The sequence below is a fragment of the Balaenoptera physalus genome, assembly GCF_965194825.1.
Source record: "Balaenoptera physalus genome assembly, chromosome: 9".
In the NCBI taxonomy this organism is placed as follows: Eukaryota; Metazoa; Chordata; class Mammalia; order Artiodactyla; family Balaenopteridae; genus Balaenoptera; species Balaenoptera physalus.
Window position 1 is genome coordinate 72,567,049 of NC_138888.1, and position 21,912 is coordinate 72,588,960.

General features: G+C 37.5%; 1 protein-coding gene across 4 annotated transcripts in view; it reads left to right on the forward strand.

Moving 5' to 3' along the window:
• The window catches only part of CEP162 (centrosomal protein 162), a 221,251-nt gene that overhangs the window by 155,029 nt on the left and 44,310 nt on the right, over window positions 1–21,912 (forward strand). For 3 of the 4 annotated variants that reach the window (XM_082473929.1, XM_082473928.1, XM_082473931.1), the window contains 5 exons: window positions 269–385; window positions 8,433–8,624; window positions 9,224–9,305; window positions 14,048–14,330; window positions 15,693–15,951. In XM_082473929.1, coding sequence (XP_082330055.1) covers window positions 269–385; window positions 8,433–8,624; window positions 9,224–9,305; window positions 14,048–14,330; window positions 15,693–15,951 — 933 coding nt within the window. The remainder of the gene's footprint in view (window positions 1–268; window positions 386–8,432; window positions 8,625–9,223; window positions 9,306–14,047; window positions 14,331–15,692; window positions 15,952–21,912) is intronic. The other variant, XM_082473930.1, reaches the window with a different exon arrangement.

The following is a 21,912-nucleotide window of genomic DNA, read 5'->3' on the forward strand; positions in this document are numbered from 1 at the left end:
TTTTTTGTTATTTTTTGCAGGCCTCTTGCCTTTTACATAGAAACATAAATTAGACTTGTATATAAGCATAGATATGTGTTGATGTAAGCCTACTTTGTTGTATATAAGAAGAAAATCATGCTTGTTTTAGATCTATGATTATGTATTCTTTATATGTAAACATTTATATTTGTTTTTATACAGATTGCATATGATTTAAATATTTTGTTAATGGAGCCATACAAGCTTCTCTATATTCCTAATTTTTTTTTTTTTTATGTTATTCCAGTAGTGCTGCTTGATTCATTAGACTCTGTTGCAGAGGTCAACCTTGATGACCAGGAGAGAGCGACAACTAAGCCAGAAGCACTGCCAGATATGACTGATAATGAAATGACAGGAACAGGTAAGAGGGACAAACTAGCTGTTCTCTAAATATGTAATATTCTATGACTAATTTACTTCATTTCTAGGGAAATGTATGTGATATATAATAATATATGTCATAGTTATATCAATAAAATTTTACATTTTTTATTGAAGTATAGTTGATTTACAGTGCTGTGTTGTGTCACTGCTTTATTCACTGAATACAGCAGTGATTCAATTATGTGTGTGTGTGTGTATGTGTATATATAACTTTTTCAGATTCGTTTCCATTATAGGTTATTACAAGATATTGAATATAGTTCCCTGTGCTATACAGAAGGTCCTCGTTGTTTGTCTGTTTTACGTACAGTAGTGTGTATGTGTTAATCCCAAACTCCTAATTTATCCCTCTCCCCCCTTTCCCATTTGGTAACCAAAAGTTTATTTTCTATGTCTGTGAGTCTGTTTCTGTTTTGTTAATAAGTTCATTTGTATCAGTTTTTTAGATTCTGCATATAAGTGGTATCATATGGTACTTGTCTTCTCTTTGTGACTTAATTCACTTAGTATGATAATCTCTAATTTCATCTATACTGCTGCAAATGACGTTATTTTATTCTTTTTTGTGGCTGAGTAGTATTCCATTGTGTGTGTGTGTGTGTGTGTATACATCTTCTTTATCCATTCATCTGTTGATGGACACTTAGGTTGCTTCCATGTTTTGACTATTGTAAGTAGTGCTGCTATGAACATTGGGGTGCATGTGTCTTTTTGAGTTAGAGTTTTCATCTTTTCCAGATATATGCCCAGGAATGGGATTGCTGGATCATATGGTAACTCTATTTTTAGTTTTTTAAGCAACCTCTCTGCTGTTCTCCACAGTGGCTGGACCAGCTTACATTCCCACCAACAGTGTAGGAGGGTTCCCTTTTCTCCACACCCTCTCCAGCACTTATTATTTGTAGGCTTTTTGATGATGGCCATTCTTGCTGGTGTGAGGTGATACCTCATTTTAGTTTTGACTTGCCTTTCTCTAATAATTAGCAATATTGTGCATCTTTTCATGTGCCTTTTGGCCATCTGTATGGCTTCTTCGGAGAAATGTCTGTTTAGGTCTTCTGCCCATTTTTGATTGTGTTGTTTGTTTTTTTGATATTGAGCTGTATGAGCTGTTTGTATATTGTGGAAATTAAGCCCTTGTCAGTTGCATCATTTGCAAATATTTTCTCCCATTCTGTGGGTTGCTTTTAGTTTTGTTTATGGTTTCCTTTGTGTACAAAAGCTTATAAGTTTGATTTGGTCCCATTTGCTTATTTTTGCTTTTATTTCTTTTGCCTTGAGAGCCTGACCTGAGAAAAAACATTGCTATGATTTATATCAGAGAATGTTTTGCCTATGTTCTCTTCTAGGAGTTTTAAGGTGTCATGTCTTATATTTATAAGTCTTTAAGCCATTTTGAGTTTATTTTTGTGTATGGTGTGAGGGTGTATTCTAACTTCATTGATTTACATGAGGCTGTCCAGCTTTCCCAATACCACTTGCTGAAGAGACTGTTTTTTTCTCCATTGTATATTCTTGCCTCCTTTGTTGAAGATTAATTGAACATAGGTGTGTGGATTTATTTCTGGGCTCTTTGTTCTGTTCCACTGAGCCATATGTCTGTTTTTATGCCAATACCATGTTGTTTTGATTACTGTAGCTTTGTAGTATTGTCTGAAGTCTGGAAGGTATGCCTTCAATTTTTTTTTCATCAGATTTGCTTTGGCAACTCTGAGCCTGTTGTGTTTCCATATAAATTTTAGGATTATTTGTTCTAGTTCTGTGAAAATGTTGTGGGTAATTTGATAGGGATCACATTAAATGTGTAAATTGCTTTCAGTAGTATGGTCATTTTAACAGTATTATTTCTTCCAGTCCAAGAACATGGGATAGCTTTCCATTTCTTTGAATCATCTTTAATTTCCTTCTTCAATGTTTTGTAGTTCTCAGCATATAAGTCTTTCACCTCCTTGGTAAGATTTATTCCTAGGTATTTTTTTAATGCATTTTTAAAACGGATTGTTTTTTCTTTTTCTCTTTCTGATATTTCATTGTTAGTGTAAAGAAATGCAACAGATTTCTGTATACTAATCTTGTATGCTGCTACCTTGCTGAATTCATTTATTAATTCTAATAGTTTTGGTGTGGGGTCTTTAGGGTTTTCTATATAGAGTATCATGTCATCTGCCTGTAATGACAGTTTTACCTCTTTCCTTCCAATTTGAATCCCTTTTGTTTCTTTTTCTTGTCTGATTGATGTGGCTAGGACTTCCAAAACTATGTTGAATAGAAGAGGTGAGAGTGAGCATCCTTATCTTTTTCAGATTTCAATGGGAAGGCTTTCAGCTTTTCACTGTTGAGTATTATGTTGGCTGTGGGTTTGTCATAAATAGCTTTTATTATGTTGAGATATGTTCCCTCTGTACCCGCTTTGGTGATAGTTTTTATCCTGAATGGATGTTGAATTTTATCAAATGCTTTTTCTGCAGCAATTGAGATGATCATATCATTTGTCTTTTCTTTTGTTGATGTGGTGTATCACATTGCTTGATTTGCATATGTTGAACCATCCTTGTGACCCTGGGGTGAATCCAACTTGGTCATGGTATCTGATCCTTTTTATGTATTGTTGGATTCGGTTTGCTAATATTTTGTTGAGGATTTTCGCATCTATATTCATCAAAGATACTGGCCTCTAATTTTCTTTTTTGGTAGTGTCTTTGTCTGGTTTTGGAATCAGTGATGGTGGCATCATAGAATGACTATGGGAGTGTTTCCTCCTCTTCAGTCTTTTAGAAGATCTTGAGAAGGATCAGTATAAGTCCTTTTTTGTATGTTTGGTAGAATTCCCCAGTGAAGACATCCAGTCCTGGACTTTTGTTTGCAGGGATTTTTTTTTATTACAAATTTTACTTCAGTTCTAGTGATTGGTCTGATCAGATTATCTATTTATTCTTGATTCAGTTTTGGTGGACTGTATCAACAATAAAATTTTCAATCTCATATTTTCTACTATATTTAACAACTTAATCTGAACTTGCTAATTGTGACACATAATACTAGTAGGCTGAGTAAAGTGTGTTTTAAGATATATACTTGTTAATAAATGAATGAATGCTGTTGTTACAAGTATAGTACTGTAGATGAATATTGACTCATTTTCTGGGCCCTCCCCACCCCCAGAGTATTCCGTTAAATTTGCCATGCGTCAGAGAATTGAGACTTTGGTCTTGTGCTTTTCCATAGTTTCCTCTGTGTAGGCAAAAGCTAGATCACATCCTAAAATTCTGAAATGTCTAGGACCATCTAGACTTGACTAAAGGTTGTAAAGACCTTTAAGATAGTGCCTTTTCAAACTTTTTTTAAAGCAGTGGAACTCTTACCTCCAAATGGAATCTTAGGTAATACCTCTATATAGATAAAAATGTATTTTATCAGTATAAATATAAATGTTTACGTATGTGACATTTACTTATAAAGTTAGTGAGAGTAGTAATGGTCTTTTGAAATTCTTAAAATTAAAAGTTCTAGATATTTGTTGCATTCTTATATCATCAGACTTCCAATATGTTTGTATATTTTGTTTTTGTTGTATAATATGAACATTTTCTTGGTTTACCAGATAAACAAGTGCAAATGGGAACTTTTCAACTTGCTTTTTTGCAAGTCTCAGTTGACCAGTATGGTCAACTAAACCAACCCAGAGACTTGGAAAAAAAGAACAATAGAAGTGATAAATCACTAGCCAACTCTGAACATCTGTTTGCATTTTAGTTTTATTTTATTTCTTATGTTTTTTTCTACTTTTCTATGGAAGTATAATATACTTGTAGAATAATTCACCTATCATCATAGCTTGATGAATTTTCAAATACTGAACACATCCATGTAACCAGCAACCAGATGAGAAAACCAAACATGATCAAAACCACAAAGTCCACTCAGATCTTTTATTTCTAGTCAGTGCCGTTCCAAGAGTCACCACTATCTTGTTTCATCCACTTCCATTTTAAAACTAAAAAAAAATTACAACAGAATTTTTCCATCAAGACATGTTACTCATTTACTTGTTACTACCCAAGTGAGTATTCTGCCATGCTGAAAGCATGTGCTGAGCACATGTTCCTCATTCTTACTGCTGTTTTTATTTAAGTACTTGTCACATATGTGCTGTGATGGTCAATCCACTTGCACTTCTTTCAGTAAGCAGATATGGATTCTTTTAAAAGACCAGTGTAGAGCTACAGCTTTTCTAATCAGTGATGCATAGTAGAGGGTTCTTTTATGTACAGGATGGCCAGAGAAACTTTATTCTAAGATACACATGAAAACAAAGCCAGAGGCAAGAGTTATCACTCTCATGCTCTTCAAAATATTACAGTTACATAAATGGCACATTTGAGTGTGCAGATTAATTTTTATTACAGTTTTTGTGTTTTAAAATGAAATTTCAGTCAAACGTCTGTGGAACCCATGATTTTCTCTGAAAACTGTTTTGTAAAACTCAGTATGAAAACCGCTGCTGTAGATTATAAGAAAAACTCAGAAATAAAAAATGTATTGCTGGAAACAAAAATTCTATTAAGATGATCTGGGCCAGTTATATAAAGCTAAATTTTCTTGGTCTTATTTCTTAAGTGTTCTTGACTGAAATAATTTGGTAAGTCAATTACTAGAAGAGTGTAAGTATAATGTTATTGTCTTGTGGCCTTGGATTCATATTCCCAGCCTTGCCAGTTACCAGCTGGGTGACACTGGACAATTAATGCCTCTAAGCCTGTTTCCTCTTCTTTAAAATGAGCTCTTGTGATGATCAACTGAGTTAATATATAGTGCCTAATATATTGTTAAGATTCAACAAGCAGTGGCAACTGTGTGGTTCTCATCATTATTATTTATGTCAACACTCTGTTAAGAGTACAAATTATAATAAAGAACCTGAAGGCATAGAGTATAAATACCTTTTGGCTGTGAGGCATTGAATTTACCTAGTATTTCAAAAAATACACTTGAAAATTTTCAAATCAGCATCTGAAGTTGGCTGAAAAACTGAAAAGATCAGTGGCTTGTTTTTTGTTTACTAGGTGTCTTCCAGTATTAAGCAGGCTCCGTTTAGGTAATATGTTGTCAAAGATTATCTCTTTTTTGATAATGCTATTCATGAAACTTGTGCTTTATTGTCTTAAAATGGTTGGTAACTGTAAAATGAGGGCCAGATCTAGCCTTTTGCTTGTTTTCATTTGTCTCAAGGGCAGGTACCATTTTGTGCTGTGGCTGAATGACCAGAGCAGTCAACAGGAGGGCATTGTTGCTCCACAACGGGACCCTTGCCTCTGCCCAGTAGGATTTGACCCTTCTCAACCTCCTAAAGTGGAAAAAAATAGGGCGTTTTTGACTTGTGGTGATATATAAAATACATGCAGAGAAGTCAGCCCTTTTCTCTATAAAATGCATGAAAAAAGTTAACATATATGACCCTGGAATTATTTTTAACATCAGTTGGGTTAATGACTCAAATTAGGAGAAAATTACCTTTCCCTTGCTCTGTTTTCTGAGCAGCCCGTAATACCACTCGATCTTCCATTTCTAATTTCTAACTTTTAGGTTATTTGCTTTTCTGCATGTTTGCTCAGCTGTTGCTTTAAGCCAGAGCCTCTTCTTTCTGACACCTCACACGGGTTAAATTAGGTATGAGCATTCAGTGCCGCTGTACTGTTTGCCACTGGGATCATTTCTTTTATACATACTCTGAAGATACTTAAGCATCCTGGTATTTCTGTAGAGGAGACGAAACACCTTATGCCTTTTCCCTTTCTTCATAAAAATTAATTCTCTCCCTCAGTCATACTACTCTGAATCTGACAGGTGGTTTAGGGCAGTGGTCCCCAACCTTTTTGGCACCAGGGACCGGTTTCATGGAAGACAGTTTTTCCATAGACTTGGGGCGGGGAGGGGGGGGAGGGAGTATGGTTTCGGGATGATTCAAACACATTACATTTGTTGTGCACTTTATTTCTATTATTATTACATTATAGTGTATAATGAAATAATTATACAACTCACCATAATGCAGAATCAGTGGGAGCCCTGAGCTTGTTTTCCGGCAACTAGATGGTCCCATCTGGGGGTGATGGGAGACAGTGACACCCGAAGTGTGTTGCTTACGTCCAGCCTACTCCGTAATCTTGTTTTGGTTGCTGTCCGGTAGTGGACAGCTGATGCTGCCGCTGATCTGACAGGAGGCGGAGCTCAGGCGGTCATGCCAGTGATGGGGAGCGGCTGTAAATACAGATGAAACTTCGCTCGCTTGCCTGCCGCTCACCTCCTGCTGTGCATCCCAGTTCCTAACAGGCCACGCATGGCATGGCCTGGGGGTTGGGGACCATTAGGCTTAGCTTAGCAGGCAAGGTCTTTTTCCTCAAGTCCTACTGAATATCCCTGCCACTAAAACTGTTAATGATTCTGATCTCACGGTATCCTCCACTTTTTTGTTTTTAATGTATTTAATCAAATCTATTCCTTTATTGGGCATGCTCCCAATAGCAGTGGTGACCTGAAGCAGTAGATAGAAAGATATCCCATTGTGAGGCATTCTTACACAATCATATGTGGCACCTGGCTCCCTCTTATGTTTAGAGTTGAAAATAGTTCCTCAGAATTTTATACTATGCAACTTACACATTATATAGAGGAAGAGGAGGCTGTATATGCTTTTGTAAATATTTTTAGGCATTAACTGATTTGTTCATGGGTATCAGGAGAAAAGGAGACTGGTCACCGTATTTCTCTCTCTTTGTTTTTTCCACTCTTCTATAGCGCTTTTTTCTTTTCTCTAATTTTGAAAATTCCACTGTTAGTGAAGAGTACAAAATTAGTAAGAAAATACTCATAAAAGTCTTAGATCATTGTTGTCATTAGATCCTTTGAATTATTTCCTCTAGAGTTTATTAATCAGTTGGTAGGAAGAGGAGGAGGTTAATAGGGAAGGAAGAGTGAACAGTGACATCACGTCTCCTATTTTGGATGACTGGGTGACTGATCATACCATAGCCAAAATAGCAGGTACCGGTAGCAGAACAGATTTTGTTGGGGAATATAATTAATTCACTCAGATTTTGTTGGGGAATATAATTAATTCACTTTTGTTGGGGAATATAATTAATTCACTCGTATTAGATATGATTTGCTTATAGAACAGTCTCCTTGTCTGTTAGGAAGTTTAATATTCAGAAAAGAGGTAAAGACAAAAGACATAGATTTGGGAGTCACGTGCACATGGGCAGTTATTAAGTGAAGGGTCTTGATGAAGTTATCCACTCCACCACCACCGCCCCCCCCAGAAAAAAAGAGAGGTTTTAAAAAGAGATGGAGGAGCCCTGAGATGAGCTATTTACCATACAAGATGGAAAAGCAGCCATCAGAGCAGTGGGAAGAACAAGAAGACGCTATGCAGAGGAAACAGTCCCCAGGAAAATGGCAGCGTCACACGTCTCACAGGGTGAAGAAAATTTTTAAAAGTTGAAGGAAATTAAAGGCTGGGTTTGGCTACTAGGAAATCACTTTCTATTATAGCAGCTTTAGCAGGCTGTTGGAACATACTGGTTTGCAAAGTTAGAGGATTGAATTTCAGTTGAAGAAATGCAGAGTACAAGACGCTTGGTGGCCCCATGAGGCAGAGAGAGAGAGAGGAGAGACAGAATCCTTGAAAAATTGTGTCAATTTGAGAAATTTAGGAATAGTTTTATCCAGTGCAGAGAGGTCGATTAAGGGTAGTAGGAAGAGACGATAACTAGTAGAGTCAGATTTTACAGTTAGCACGTCAGGACACATCTCAGCCTGCTACAAGAGTTCCTGAGCCTGCTGTGATTCGTGCTGGTAGGCTGTGGCCATGCATGACCCAGGTTTGTATTTCACTCTATTTTGATCATGTCGGTATTGTCCTATAGGCTTGTTCACCATTCCTAATAGATTAAGGGACAATGTTAGTGTTCCATATTTCTTAGGTATTTGTGTGAATATACTAGAGATTACATTTAATTCAACAGGTGTTTCTTATGGACAGAGCAATAGTGACATTGAAGCTCTACATCAGGCTTATTGTCATATTGCCCATTCTTTGGGAGATGCAGATGAACAAAGACCTGAGCGTAATGCAGTGGAAAATACCAAGAACTCAGCAAAAGATCATCCTCAAGAAAATGAAGGGTCCTCTAAAAACATCTCTACTACAGAATCTGGTAAAAGCTTCTTTGTTTGAGACCCTCTCTGGACAGTTTCCAGTGTGGTATAATTTAAATGCAATTTGCTCTAGTGATTGTTTCTCAGTATCTGAATTTAAAGGGTTTGTTTAAATCTGGGAATCACTGGTTTAGCTATAAAGTTAGAGCTGAACATAGGATGAAATTTCAATTCCTCCTCTAATATGCCTTGACCGAATTAAGAAATCAGTTGAGTACTTTCACATTTTTTACACTTTTCCATGAACATATACTAAAGTTATTTTTTAAATAGAGAACAGTATTTTGGGATCAACTAAATATGTAATTAGCATGTGTATGTGTGTGTGTTTGTGGATACACCCATACACATATATTTGATGTGTGTATGTATATACAGAAAGAGAGAGATAAAATATGTAAATATATATTTCAAATATAAATATCAAAGAAGATTTTCTTGGTACAAACAAGCTTATAGGGGGAAACTGGGATTATTGTATGTGCCGTTCTGTTAACTACGTCAATCAGAGAAAATGTGATTTTGGTGGTATTAGACACTAAATTAAGCAATTTACATAAGATTTCTCGTTGCTGTTTTAACTTTTCTCCCCTCTCAGATCTGCCCACAGTAGAGGAGCTGATGAAGCCCATCAGAATAGATTCCTTTGGGGTCAGTGGTTTTGATTTACAACCTCTCAGGTATGACTTTTTTGGAATGGATTGAACAGGTTGTTTGTTTGTTTATTGTTTTGTCACTGGGAACTTTTAGAATCATTTGTTCTACAAAACCATTCCTAATGAATGATTAATGTGTAGCTGGTATGTGACCTGTGAGTCACTCCTGTTTTTTTTTTTCACATTAGTCTTACTCGATTAGTTTATCAAAATTCTTCTCATGGTAAAATTAAAAAATAAATAAATGCTACTGAAAAGTTGCTGCCATTAGCTAGGTAGTCTTAAAGATTTCCACTGAAAAATAAAATCCCTTCAGCTCTAAATAGCTCAGGGACAGTTGGTTTGAATGCTGAGAGGGAACATGAATTTTATTCCGTGCTGAGTCATCCATTCGCATCTTTATAAGCCAGTTAGTTTTACACTTAGTCACAGACCAGCTGTCGTCTTATAGGGTGAGGTCTTGGATCACAGGAAAAATGGGCTTCATGAAAATGCTCCAGCTCTGGTACATTTTAATGACAGCTTGTGGGACCTGGCTGTCATTCACCAGCACAGAGAAGCATATCACAGTAGCCTCATCGTACGGCTGCACTTTGCATTCGTGCAGCACTTAGATTGTCACACCCGTTATCTCATGAGATCCTCAGAATAAGTAGGTCAGGCATCTTTATCGATGAAACTGAGGTAAACCGTCTTAGTGGTGGAGCTCTTACAGGAACCAGTGATGACGACCACGACGATGATGATAACAGCATTTTAATCACATGCTTACTGTGGGCCAGGTACTGTGCAGAGTTCTTTACGTATTAGATTTTATTTAATCTTAAAGCAACTCCATGAGGTCTATTCCATTATTATCCCCATTTCATAGATAAGAAACTGAGCTTAAAGAGGTTAAGTAAATTGTTCAAGATCATATGGCCATAACCCAGGAATGCACTTGGATTGTCAGGTCTTTGATCTCCATGAAATGTTTCTGTGAAAAGCCTGTCATCCATGCATGTATTCATTTGTTCATTTGTGTTATCAACACACAAGTTTTTGAGCCCACCTTGAACCCCATCCTCATCCTGTAAATCCACTTGCAGTGATTTCTTGGCCTTGTTCCTCCCTTTGTGCTAACTGAGAGAAAATGATGCAGCGTAGCTTACACTAAACCCCGTCAACTTGAATGCTAAGTCTAGTATTCTTCCACTGGTCTGCAGCGCTAGTTAGTATTTTTAAAGCACAGTTATGCTTACTTACCATTGCTGTTTGGGGCTGTGCTAGTGCTACTGAAGAGATTTTTCACACATCCTGTGTCTTTGTTGGCATAGGTAGCACCATTTTAGTAATGTGAGTTCTAAATATGGATTTTCACATTGTGTTTAAAAGCTGAGAGCAAAGTGTACTTACATTAAAGGCATAACAATAATTATAGAAATGTCAGTAGTATAAACTTTAGTACAAATATCAAAAACCTTTTAGTAAATTAGGATAAGTAATACTAGCTGCTATAACAAAAAAATCCTTGAAATTTTAGTAGTGTAACATCATCAAAAATTTATTTCTTGCTTGCATCATAATTCCATGTGTCTCAGTGGAGTTGAGGCGGGACTCTGCTCCACATAGTCACTTAGGGACCCAGGCTGCTTCTGTCATCAACACACAGTTTCAAGGTTCCTGTGGCCTCATCTAAACAGTCGCTAAGGAGAGAAAAAGGATGGTTTAGCATAATTCCTTTTAACTGCCTCAGCACAGAAATGTTACATCACTTCAGTCCACATTCTATCCGTAAGAACCAGCACATCTAGCTAACAGAGTCCAAGAGGGCTGGGAAATATGGTTTGCTTGTGTGCCCAGAAAGAAAAGTAAATGCATTTGGTAGGCATCTAGCCAGTCTCCACAAGAATCTCCTCTTTTAATAGCCAAATGTCCAGTCTACTCTTATTCATACAAAGACCTACTCAGCCCCTCCCCAAAGCGAACAGCTCAAAGTCCCATTCTGGACTCTGTCCATCTGAAAGGCCAGGATTTCCAGGTGAAGCACAGTTCTCTTTATCAGGTTTGAATATAGCTCTTCATTGTCTACTAATCAATGAATTAAAAAGACAAGTTACATACTTCATTACCCACACCCTTCTCATTCAGAAAGGAAAAGTATGAAGAAAATACAGCCATCAGTAATGCAACTTTGAAATCCACTGAAAGATCTTGTAAAGACCCCCTACCCTGAAGATGGGAATTTTCCTTAATTAGGCCATTATTCTGCTCTTAAGGAGAAACTACCATATATATATATATATATATATATATATATATATATATATGGGGTGTGTGTGTGTGTGTGTGTATGTATATATATATGTATATATGGTTCCATACAGCTCCTGGTTCCAATCCTTGAAGGATTTGTCTTGTATTTCATCACCATTGGCTTCAACTGAAGGGGGTTTCACGGGGGGAGGCTATGCCAATCTTGGAGGATGCACTGGTTTCTCCATCCACTTTCTGCCTACAGGTGGTTTTTTTTTTTTTTTTTTTTTTTTTAATAATATTACAGTGTTCCATAGACCTCCCTTGCTATATGTTCGGTCTTTTTGATACATGTATATAATATGTATTTGTATACGTATAGTAACACTAATCTTCATTTATCAATTTCCCCCCTCCTTTCCTTTTAATTAATTAATTTATTTATTTTTGGGTGTGTTGGGTCTTCGTTTCTGTGCGAGGGCTTTCTCCAGTTCCAGCGAGCGGGGTCCACTCTTCATCGCGGTGCATGGGCCTCTCACTGTCGCGGCCTCTCTTGTTGCGGAGCACGGGCTCCAGACGCGCAGGCTCAGTAGTCGTGGCTCACGGGCCTAGCCGCTCTGCGGCATGTGGGATCTTCCCAGACCAGGGCTCGAACCCGTGTCCCCTGCATTGGCAGGCAGACTCTCAACCACTGCGCCACCAGGGAAGCCCCTACAGGTGGTTTTAAGGCTCCCAAACAAGCCTCTAGTCTTTTTTTTTTTCTTTTAATAGGGTTGTGGTTTCTTTGTAATTAGTTACTTCAGAAAGTTTATTAGACTTCTGATCTGTTTGGTTCCAGTCAGTCCCTTGTGCCAGTAACTACACTTAACACTCTTTGCTACATAAAGGTTTTAAATATGCTTTATGTCTTTGCTTCCTTGTTCTTTTGTTTTGTTTTTTCTCTCTCAATTTAATTGCAGCTGTCTGGATATTATTAGGAACAATAACCTTATGTTTGAAGATGACACTTATAATGTGATATTTGCCAAGGGACTGAGTCACTCTTTTCAACCAAGAAGTCCCATGATGTCTTGCTTTTTTCATAGCATTTTTCAGTGCTGAATCTTATTGTTTGAGTTCAGACACAGAGAGTGAACCTAAGAGGCCCTGAGTTTCTAGACTCTGTTTCCTTTGATTTCTTCTTAAAAAAACAGCCCATTCTATCTTGAGCTCATCTTTTTCTCATAATATCTTGTCAAAAGTAGCCAGTAGTAGCTAGCACCTAAAAACTGCCTGTTCTCTCCTACCATTTCCTTAGTACCCCAGACTCAGTAGCCATGTGGTCTGCCTTATAAACTGTTATAGGTGACAGTTTAGCAAATGTTTTGTCACTATAAAACATGGGTTGTCACCTCTGCAGCCTCTACTATCAGTTTCCTTGCCACTCAAAACCCAACCACTAAGCCACTGACTCATATTTTAGGTTCTTGTCACCATAGCACTCACATTCTAAAGGCCAGAACTAGTGAACGGCCCCATCTAGATTGAAGGCGTTGAGGAAATGTAGTTTAGTTGGTTCACAGCAAGAACAGGGAACAGTTTTGATGAGCAGCTAGCCAGGTTCTGCTACCATTAAGAAGGAAAGAACTATTATATTTTCTGATGATTCCAGCTACTTCTATTATTTCTAACAATTGTCAAGAAGCCAATCTATCTTATATGAAAATGGTAGCCTCTTAAACTTTCCTTTAATCTTATTTTATAAATTACAACATTAAATGACCTAATTGACCATGATTTAGTAATTTGAAAATGACAATATCCATATTTTGGGAGCTCCCGTAATATGCTGATGTTTAACCACATTTATAACATTTCCTTAAGGGACAGTTTCCATATTTTGAAAATCTAATGGTCTGAAATGTGACATTGCATTTAAGTGTTTTAAACCACAGAGATGATTTTATTTCAAAATCCTAGTGATTTTTCTTGTTTTACTTAAAAATTTTCCTATACTGTGATGAAATTATGCATTTTAATGTTTATATTTTATGCCTCATTGACGTAAGTTATGGTTACTTATTTGGTTTCTTCTAGAAACGTGTAAAATGTTTTTCCTGCTTCAAATGCATGTTGACTTTATGAGATACTATAGATAAAAGATATATTACAAAAAGGCCACTTAGAAATTCATTTTTAAATTTTTCTTAGACAAAAGCAATCTCAGTATTGTTTGGTTTGGCTTTCCTTTGAAGTAGGTCTCAGAGTCAACCATGAAGTCCTATATATTATACTGCATTACAATTATCACCTGAAATTTAAAACAATTATGTGATGCTATGTGAGTATACTCCGTTAACCAGAATTATAAATAATATATTTAACATTAATGACCTAATTTGAATAGTTACAAATATTAGATATATTTAATACTCTCATATATTCATCATGTAAATGTATTTTATATGTATCACGTGTATGCGTATATTAATAAAACTGATATTTGAGGAGTTACGTAGGGTTCATTCTCTGTGTCCTGTTTTGTTTTATAGCTATAAGAAACTGGCTGAGAATAAAGAATCTGAATTTGTTAGACCTTTACCCCTTAATATGAACCCAAATGTTATGTCTCAAGAACCACGAACTGTGAACCAATTTTTGGACAGAAATGAAGAGAATGTAGTTTTAGAAAAGGCAACAAATGAAGGTACAGAAACTAACCATCCAAGAGTAAATACTGTGGAAGAACAAATAGATAAAATGTACCTTGATATTTTGAAGAAAAAAATATCTGTTGGTCCTTCATTATTACCTCAGGATGACAAAATAAATAAGGTAAGTTTTTATAATTCAAATTGATTTGCCATATTGATAAATGAAGTTATATAAATACTACTGATAAGTATGTACTTCTTAAGCTAGTGGGATTGGTTACATACTAACTTCCACATAGACCCCGGAGCAGTCTATAACAGCACCCTGTAGTCCCCAAATTTAAAAATAGCACCGTAGCATTAGCTTTCTTTTCGAAGCCATTCTTTATATTTTTCATTTTTTTAGTAAACGTAGTCCAGAGTTTGAGTAACATAAGAAAATAAAGTGTATTCATCATTCTAGTGCTTTTCAATCTTTCTAGTAGTCTGTGTTCTGCAAAAGTAGGTAAATTGGCATTTCCTATAAATGCTATTAGCAGCTCTTAAGAAACTTATATTTCATTGTTCCTTTTTTCTCTGTTCTTGATTTATTCTGATTATATAGGCTCCATGACCACAGTATTCCATTTTTATTTTACAGTTCTGAGTTATGTGTTTACCATAAACTATCTCCTTGTATCAGTAGAATAAGGCAGGGTACTAATAAATTTTTACCTTGAGAAATCTGGAGAAAAAAGAAGCTAAGACTTTTGTCATTTCAAAACATGTTCTTCCCTGCTCTCCTCCTTGTTGATTCTAGTAATTACATGTCTTGCTTTCTGGCAAGCTTATTTTTTTTTTTTTTTAATCAGTCATCAATTTTATACACATCAGTGTAGACATGTCAATCCCAATCGCCCAATTCAGCACACCACCATCCCCACCCCACCGCGATTTTCCCCCCTTGGTGTCCATACGTTTGTTCTCTACATCTGTGTCTCAACTTCTGCCCTGCAAACTGGCTCATCTGTACCATTTTTCTAGGTTCCACATACATGCGTTAATATATGATATTTGTTTTTCTCTTTCTGACTTACTTCACTCTGTATAACAGTCTCTAGATCCATCCACGTCTCAACAAATGACTCAATTTCGTTCCTTTTTATGGCTGAGTGATATTCCATTGTATATATGTACCACATCTTCTTTATCCATTCATCTGTCGATGGGCATTTAGGTTGCTTCCATGACCTGCCTATTGTAAATAGTGCTGCAATGAACATTGGGGTGCATGTGTCTTTTTGAATTACGGTTTTCTCTGGGTATATGCCCAGTAGTGGGATTGGCAAGCTTATTTTGTTTTATTATTTTGCTTTGTCTTACTCCTGACTTTGAAGATGTACTTCCAAATGCTAAAATTCTGATGAATTAGAGAACTTTAATATAATGATTTGCCTTCTGTGAACTATGTTCTTTAGTAATCAGTATGGTTTTGCTATCTGTTAAATCTTATTTGCAACTGTAGTCGAAGTTTAAGTACTAAAGAGCTTGTACTTGTATGCAGACTTTTAGATCTCAACTCAGTTCTGGAGAAGAAGGGGCTGGAATTGGTAAACAGCTACCATACAAGAAGGCCAGAAGTGCACCTCCTTTATTTAAAAGAAAACCCCAGAGTGGATTATATGCATCAGTTAGGAGCTCAGGGTATGGCAAACCCAGTTCACCCTTCAAGACATTTTCTAATCTTGAAAAGAAAACTTCAAAGGACATGAAGAGCAAAAGCTTGAGATCCATTCCTACCTCAAATCAGGCTAGGAAAAAAGGTAATCATATACTCTTTTCATGATAGAATTCTGTACATATAGTGTATTATTTTATTTTCTTTGTTCTCTACTTTCCCTGTTTCCTTCCTCCTTCCATGAACTTTCCTTATTCATAGAAAAAAATTACTCATAAGGTACTGCATTCCATCTTTGAAAGATTCAATTCAATTGAGTTCAGGAGGTTTTTCGTCGTAAGTTCTAGGTTTTCCTGAACGCGACCCAGAAAGTATGGGAAGTGAATATAAAATAGGAGAGTCAAACCCCTCCTCATCTGGTTGGCTTTGTAATATCCAAAATGTTTGCCAGAGAAGAGCTATGATTTCAGAATGCAAATGGCAACGTACAAATGAGGGTCAACCATCTGGGTATTAGTTCAGTATAGACTTGGAGAGTAAGGATGTTTTATATATAGATCAAAGAATGCATACTTTTATACATCACAGTGTCTGTTAGTTATTTCCTAATGTAGTCACTTATCGCTATCTTGGCAGAAGGAAAGGGTAATTTTCCTCTTAGAAGCCCATGCATCTAGTAAAAGAAATAGAAATGCTCAAGTCACACCAACATTTCTGTTGCCTTAAGACTCCAGTGGGGAAGGGAGAGCAGTAGAGCCAGAAGCATTTTGTCCTTTTCTTTGTGATTAAATCGAATAGGTTACCAATTCCATCATTGTTATCTGGTGATAGTTGTCGGAGGAGAACTAACCTCACTGGAAAATTCACTTCTAGCTTAAAGTAGGGAAGTGCCTTTCCCTACTACTGTCAATTCCAGGACCACTTTGACTATATTTAAAATTCTTTCAGCATTAAAGACTCTCTTCTTCTGTCTGTATTGGTGTGTATTCGCTGCAGCGATCTGTGTGTGTAAGATGGAAAGGCTAGGGCTGATCTGTATGAGAGTGCAGGAGAACAGCAGTGGGGGATGGCTATTCTGGAGAGACAGGAATATGATTGTTGGCTTAATGCAAGCTTCCTTTCCTCCTGTTCTTAACCTACAGACCTCTGACCCCTTTTCCTAAGAAGTCTCTTGTGTTCTCTTATTTTCTTGTTTCTGTGGGACATCTGCTTGTGATGTTGTCATCTACTCATTGTTATTAATAATTAACTGCCCATTGGATCTAGTGCTTAATGTTAAGGAAAAACACTTGGAACATTTCCCAAATTTTAGAATCATCAAAAGGAGTGTGAAAATTTTTCATTAATGTTTTAGGAGTATTCATTCTGTACTTTTGGGATCAAGAAAATGAAATTTTGTTTTTAATATTATCTACTCTATTATATGTATTTTAGATAAACTAACCACCAACATTTTTGATGTTTACTTTATCCAGATCCATTCATATAACAAATATTTTTTGAGCACCGACCTTGGTCCAGGCAATATTAGAGGCCCTTGAGATACATTGGTAAACAAAGTAGGCAAAGATATCTCCCCTCCCTCATTTTGTGGAACTTTCATCTGATGAGAAGAGATAGACTTTTAGCAATATGCATAATAAATCAGTAAATGATGTTATATGCTAAGGAAAACTAAAGGTAGAGCAAGAACGTCAGTGGGGGAGGTCACAGTTTTCAATAAGATAGAGTAGGCCTCATTGAGAGAGAGCCATTTGAACAAAGACTTGGAGGAGGTAAAGGAATTGGCCATGTGGATAGCTGGGGGAAGCATATTCCAGAAAAATGAAATGACTAAATAGTGCAAAAGTCCTGAAGTAGGGAGGGATGCCTGGCATGTTCAGGGAACAGCATGGAAGCCCGTACGGCGTGGGCAGCGTGGGCAGAGAGGGTAGGAGGAGATGAGATCGGAGAGTCACGGGAGAGGCACATGTAGGCTTTTCTAGGGCATTTTAAAGACTTAGGCTTTCACTCTTAGTGTGAAAACATGAGCCACTGAAAAGTTTTTTTTTTTTTTTTTTTTTTTTCACTGAAAAGTTTTGAGCATGGGAGTGATTCATCTAATTATCCTTTAGACAGATTTCTTTGGCTGATACCTTATAGACCATATATGTACAAACGTATACACACACTGTAGGGGACACAGGAAGAAGCTCAGAGCCCAGTTAGAAGGTGATGTTAGGAATGCAGGCTAGAAGTGATGGGGCTGGAACCAGTGTGGCAGCAGTGCTGGTGATGAGAAGCGGTTGGGTAAGGGTATATTTAGAAGACAGAACCAAAAGTCTAAAAGATCGGTTTGGGGTTGTGAAAGAGGAGTCAAGAATGATGGCAACTGGGAGAATGAAGTTACTCTCTCGCTGGGATGGGGAAGACTGAGGGGGAGTAGATCTGGGGGTGGAGAGAAGACCAGGAGTTCAGTTGTCGAGGTGATAGTTTTGAGATGCCTGTTCTACACACAAGTAGAGAAAACAAGGAGGCAGTTAGGTAGAAAAGTCTAGAGTTAAGAGGGTGGTGTGGACTGTAGGTTTCAGACGTTAAAGATGAATATTTTTGAAGCCATGTTTGTTTGGGTTTTTTTAATTGAAGTATAGTTGATTTACAATATTGTGTTAGTTTCAGGTGTACAGCATAGTGAAATTTTTTTTTTGCAGATTATATTCCATTATAGGTGGTTACAGGATATTGGGTATAATTCTTGTTGCTTATCAATTTTATGTGTAGTAGTTTGTTAATCCCACACTCCTAGTTTGTCCCTCCCACCCCTCTCTCCCCTTGGTAACCACAAGTTTGTTTTCTATGTCTATGAGTCTTTCTGTTTTGTATATACATTCATTTGTATTATTTTCTAGGTTCCACATAGAAGTTATATATAGTATTTATCTTTCTCTGTCTGACTTAACTTCACTAAGCATAATGTTCTCTGAAACTGATGAAGATTATCAAGAGAGCATATCTAGAGAAGAAAGAACCAGGGCCTGAACCCTGGGCATGCTAACCTTAAGAGGTCAGGAGGAAGAGGAGTAACCTGCAAAGAAGACAGAGTAAGGCTGGAGGAAACCTGACTATGTGGGATCCTGAAAGCCAAGTGAAGACAGTGTATAAAGGAGAATTGATCTGCTCTATCAGTTGCTGCTGAGGGCTAAAGAAAGATGGGGACTGACAGCTGGCCTTTGGGTTTAGCAAAAAGGAAGCCATCAGTATTGGACAAGCAGTTTCCGTGGATATGTGGCTGTGAAAGGCAAATTGAGTGGGATTAGGAGGAGTGGAGTTGGATACTTTGAGTTCTAGACCACCCTGGAGGAAAGGGTGTAAAAGGTAGGAAGAAAAAAATGGGGCAGTAGCTGGCATGGAAGTGGAGTTAGGAGAAGCCTTTTATTTTGCTTTGTTTTGTTTTAATGGGAGAAATAATAGTTATGAATGAATAATAGTTTGTTTATGCATTTTGGAAAGATGCAGTGGACAGGAAGAAATGCATGATGGAGGGGAGAATTGCTAGAGCAGTGTCCTTGAGTAGAGGAGCTGGCTTGGGATCCAGTGCACATGGGAAGGGTTGGCTTCAGAGAGGACCATGGACAGTTCGCCTGTGGGCAAGCAGATAGGAAGGGGGAAGATGTGGGTACAGACTGGTGGGTGGGTAGAAGTGGTGAGAGGTTGCTTCCATTTTCTCTGAGAAGTAAAGTACAATGTGATCAGGTGGCAGTGAAGTTGGGGCAGGGGTGTTGGAGGAGGGAAGATGTGAAAAGGCAATCCTGGAGGGTTAGACTGCAGCAGGAAGCATCGGCGTGCAGTTAGTGACCATGAGTGTAAGTTGAAACCAGACAGAGTGTGTGTGTGTGTGCGTGTGTATTTGTATATGTGTGTGCACAGCCACATTCTACTGCATGATTGCAGGTGTTGGGTAGTTGTATAGTTGGGTTTATCAAGAGGCGTGGCTTTTGCCAAATGAGTACAGTGAACTGAGAGAGGAGCAAGAAGGGAGAGACCAACGTATGTGGAATGTTAGTTGATTCATGAGGGAAGAAAAGACATCGGGGGGGTGATACAGCATGACACAGGCAGGACGACAAAGTGAGTCCCAGAGGGGCCCAAGGATTGTGGGAATCCAGGTGGGAGGAAGGATTGATGGAGAGTAAATGAGTTACTGGTGATAGAAAAAGATCTAGAGCGCCAGTGGGAGAGAGCAGCTGGGGCAGAGAGGCATGTATATACAGGGGTTGAAAGGATCTCCTGTGCGTGTATGGAAATTACTGAGAGTGAAGACAAGTAATGTCATGGGGTGGGAAGGAAACGAGGGGGTTGGTATAGAGGTTGATAGATGAAAGTAATATTTTTATGGATATTTTTCCCTATTTCACAATTTCATAGTGTTTATGACCACCAAAATAAAAAAAACACATCAGTAAAATTCATATTAAAGTACAATGGTAAACTATGACTGTCTATTTTTATACTGAGCTACTTTTTCTCATTAGACTATCCATTAAGTATGATTTTTTAATCTCTGTCTTTTTATTGGAAAATTGCCCAGAGTGACTTTTATTTCATTTCCAAAGAACTGGAATTCCTTTGGGGTGGTGGTTACTTGTCACAGGTTGGGTCTCCAAGAAACAGACCCTGAGGCAGAGTTGGGTGTCCAGAAAGTCTAGAGACTGTGCTTGGGATCCACATTGGGTATGATGAAGAAGAAGCCCAATGACTGGGGCTTATGCAGTTAGAAGGCTTCTTTTTTTCACGTAACCGAGAAACCAGGGCTCGTCAGTTCATAGCTGGTGCAACTGTGCAAGGACCCTTCTTTCCTGCTGCAAAATCCTTAGTCGGTGACTTTTGTCTTCCTTGTCACAAGATGGCTACACAACCTCCAGGCCTGTCAGGAGGAGAGGTAAAAGGTAAAAGGTCCCTGCCTGTTAACTCAGCAGCTTCTTAATCAGAAAAGTAGTCACTTTCTTGGAAGTGCCATGTAGGAAACTTTTGCTTTCATCTTATTGGCCAGAACTTTGATCCTGTGTTTCCTTCCCACCCCTCTCCCCAGTTGCATGGAGTCCAGGGGGATGGGTGTTTTTAACTGGCACACTGCTGCCCAGGGCAAAATTAGGTTTCTGTTAATAGGGAGGAAAAGGAGATTGGCAGCTAGTGGTGTCTGCATGTGGTGGTTTTCCTTTTTATTCTAAATTAATTTTCTTGGGCTATTGCCTCTTATATTTTTATCTTTAGACTAATACGTTTACTGTCACAAAAGGAATAGTTGCTCATTATTTAAATTAAAAAAACACAGAGAAGTAAAAAGAAAGCAATAATTAGCCAGAAACAACTGAGGTCACACTGGGTGAGCCTCTTTCCATGCTTGTATGTATGTCCTTGTCCAGATCGAAGGAAGCGGGGATGGGAGCTGGAAGGAAGGAGACAGGCAGGACAAACAGACAAAGCATTTTATAAGAACAGATCACACTTCATAAGTTCTTTTTAAATAAAGTATTAGATTTAGTTTTACTTAAATCTGTAAGATGAGAAAGAAACTTCATCCTAAGAAATATTACATCTCAAAAGATCCCTTTAAGAAAATAGACTGTGAAAACCTCTGAAAGGTTGCCAAAACCATGTTGCTGTTTTTACCTACATTTTATACATTATCGGTTTTCCCTTCTATGAAATATGAGGTAGTAAAACCCCCAGTCACATGCCTGCTACCCATTTTTGTTGGATTTATTTTTACTTGTTCAGGATATATTTATTTTATTCTCTCCAGCGACTGTAATTCTCCTCAACTTTTGAATGAGGGTCTTGGTTCTGGCTATGAAAGGGCCAGAATGCTTTTCACCAGTCCCTTATCCATCGCTACTCCGTTCTGGAATTATTTTGATTGGTTTCTTATTTGACTGAATTTTCTTAATCCATTGTTTTTTCAAGAAGGGTTCATGGGTTCCAAATTCTGCAGTGTTTTTTCACGTTTGAATTTTATATCCAAGCAAATTTTCTTTCAGGTATAAAGGGAAAAGATACTGTCCATGTACTATTATTGAAAATAATTACTTAGAGAAACCAAAATTAAGAACCTAGGAGGGGAGAATTG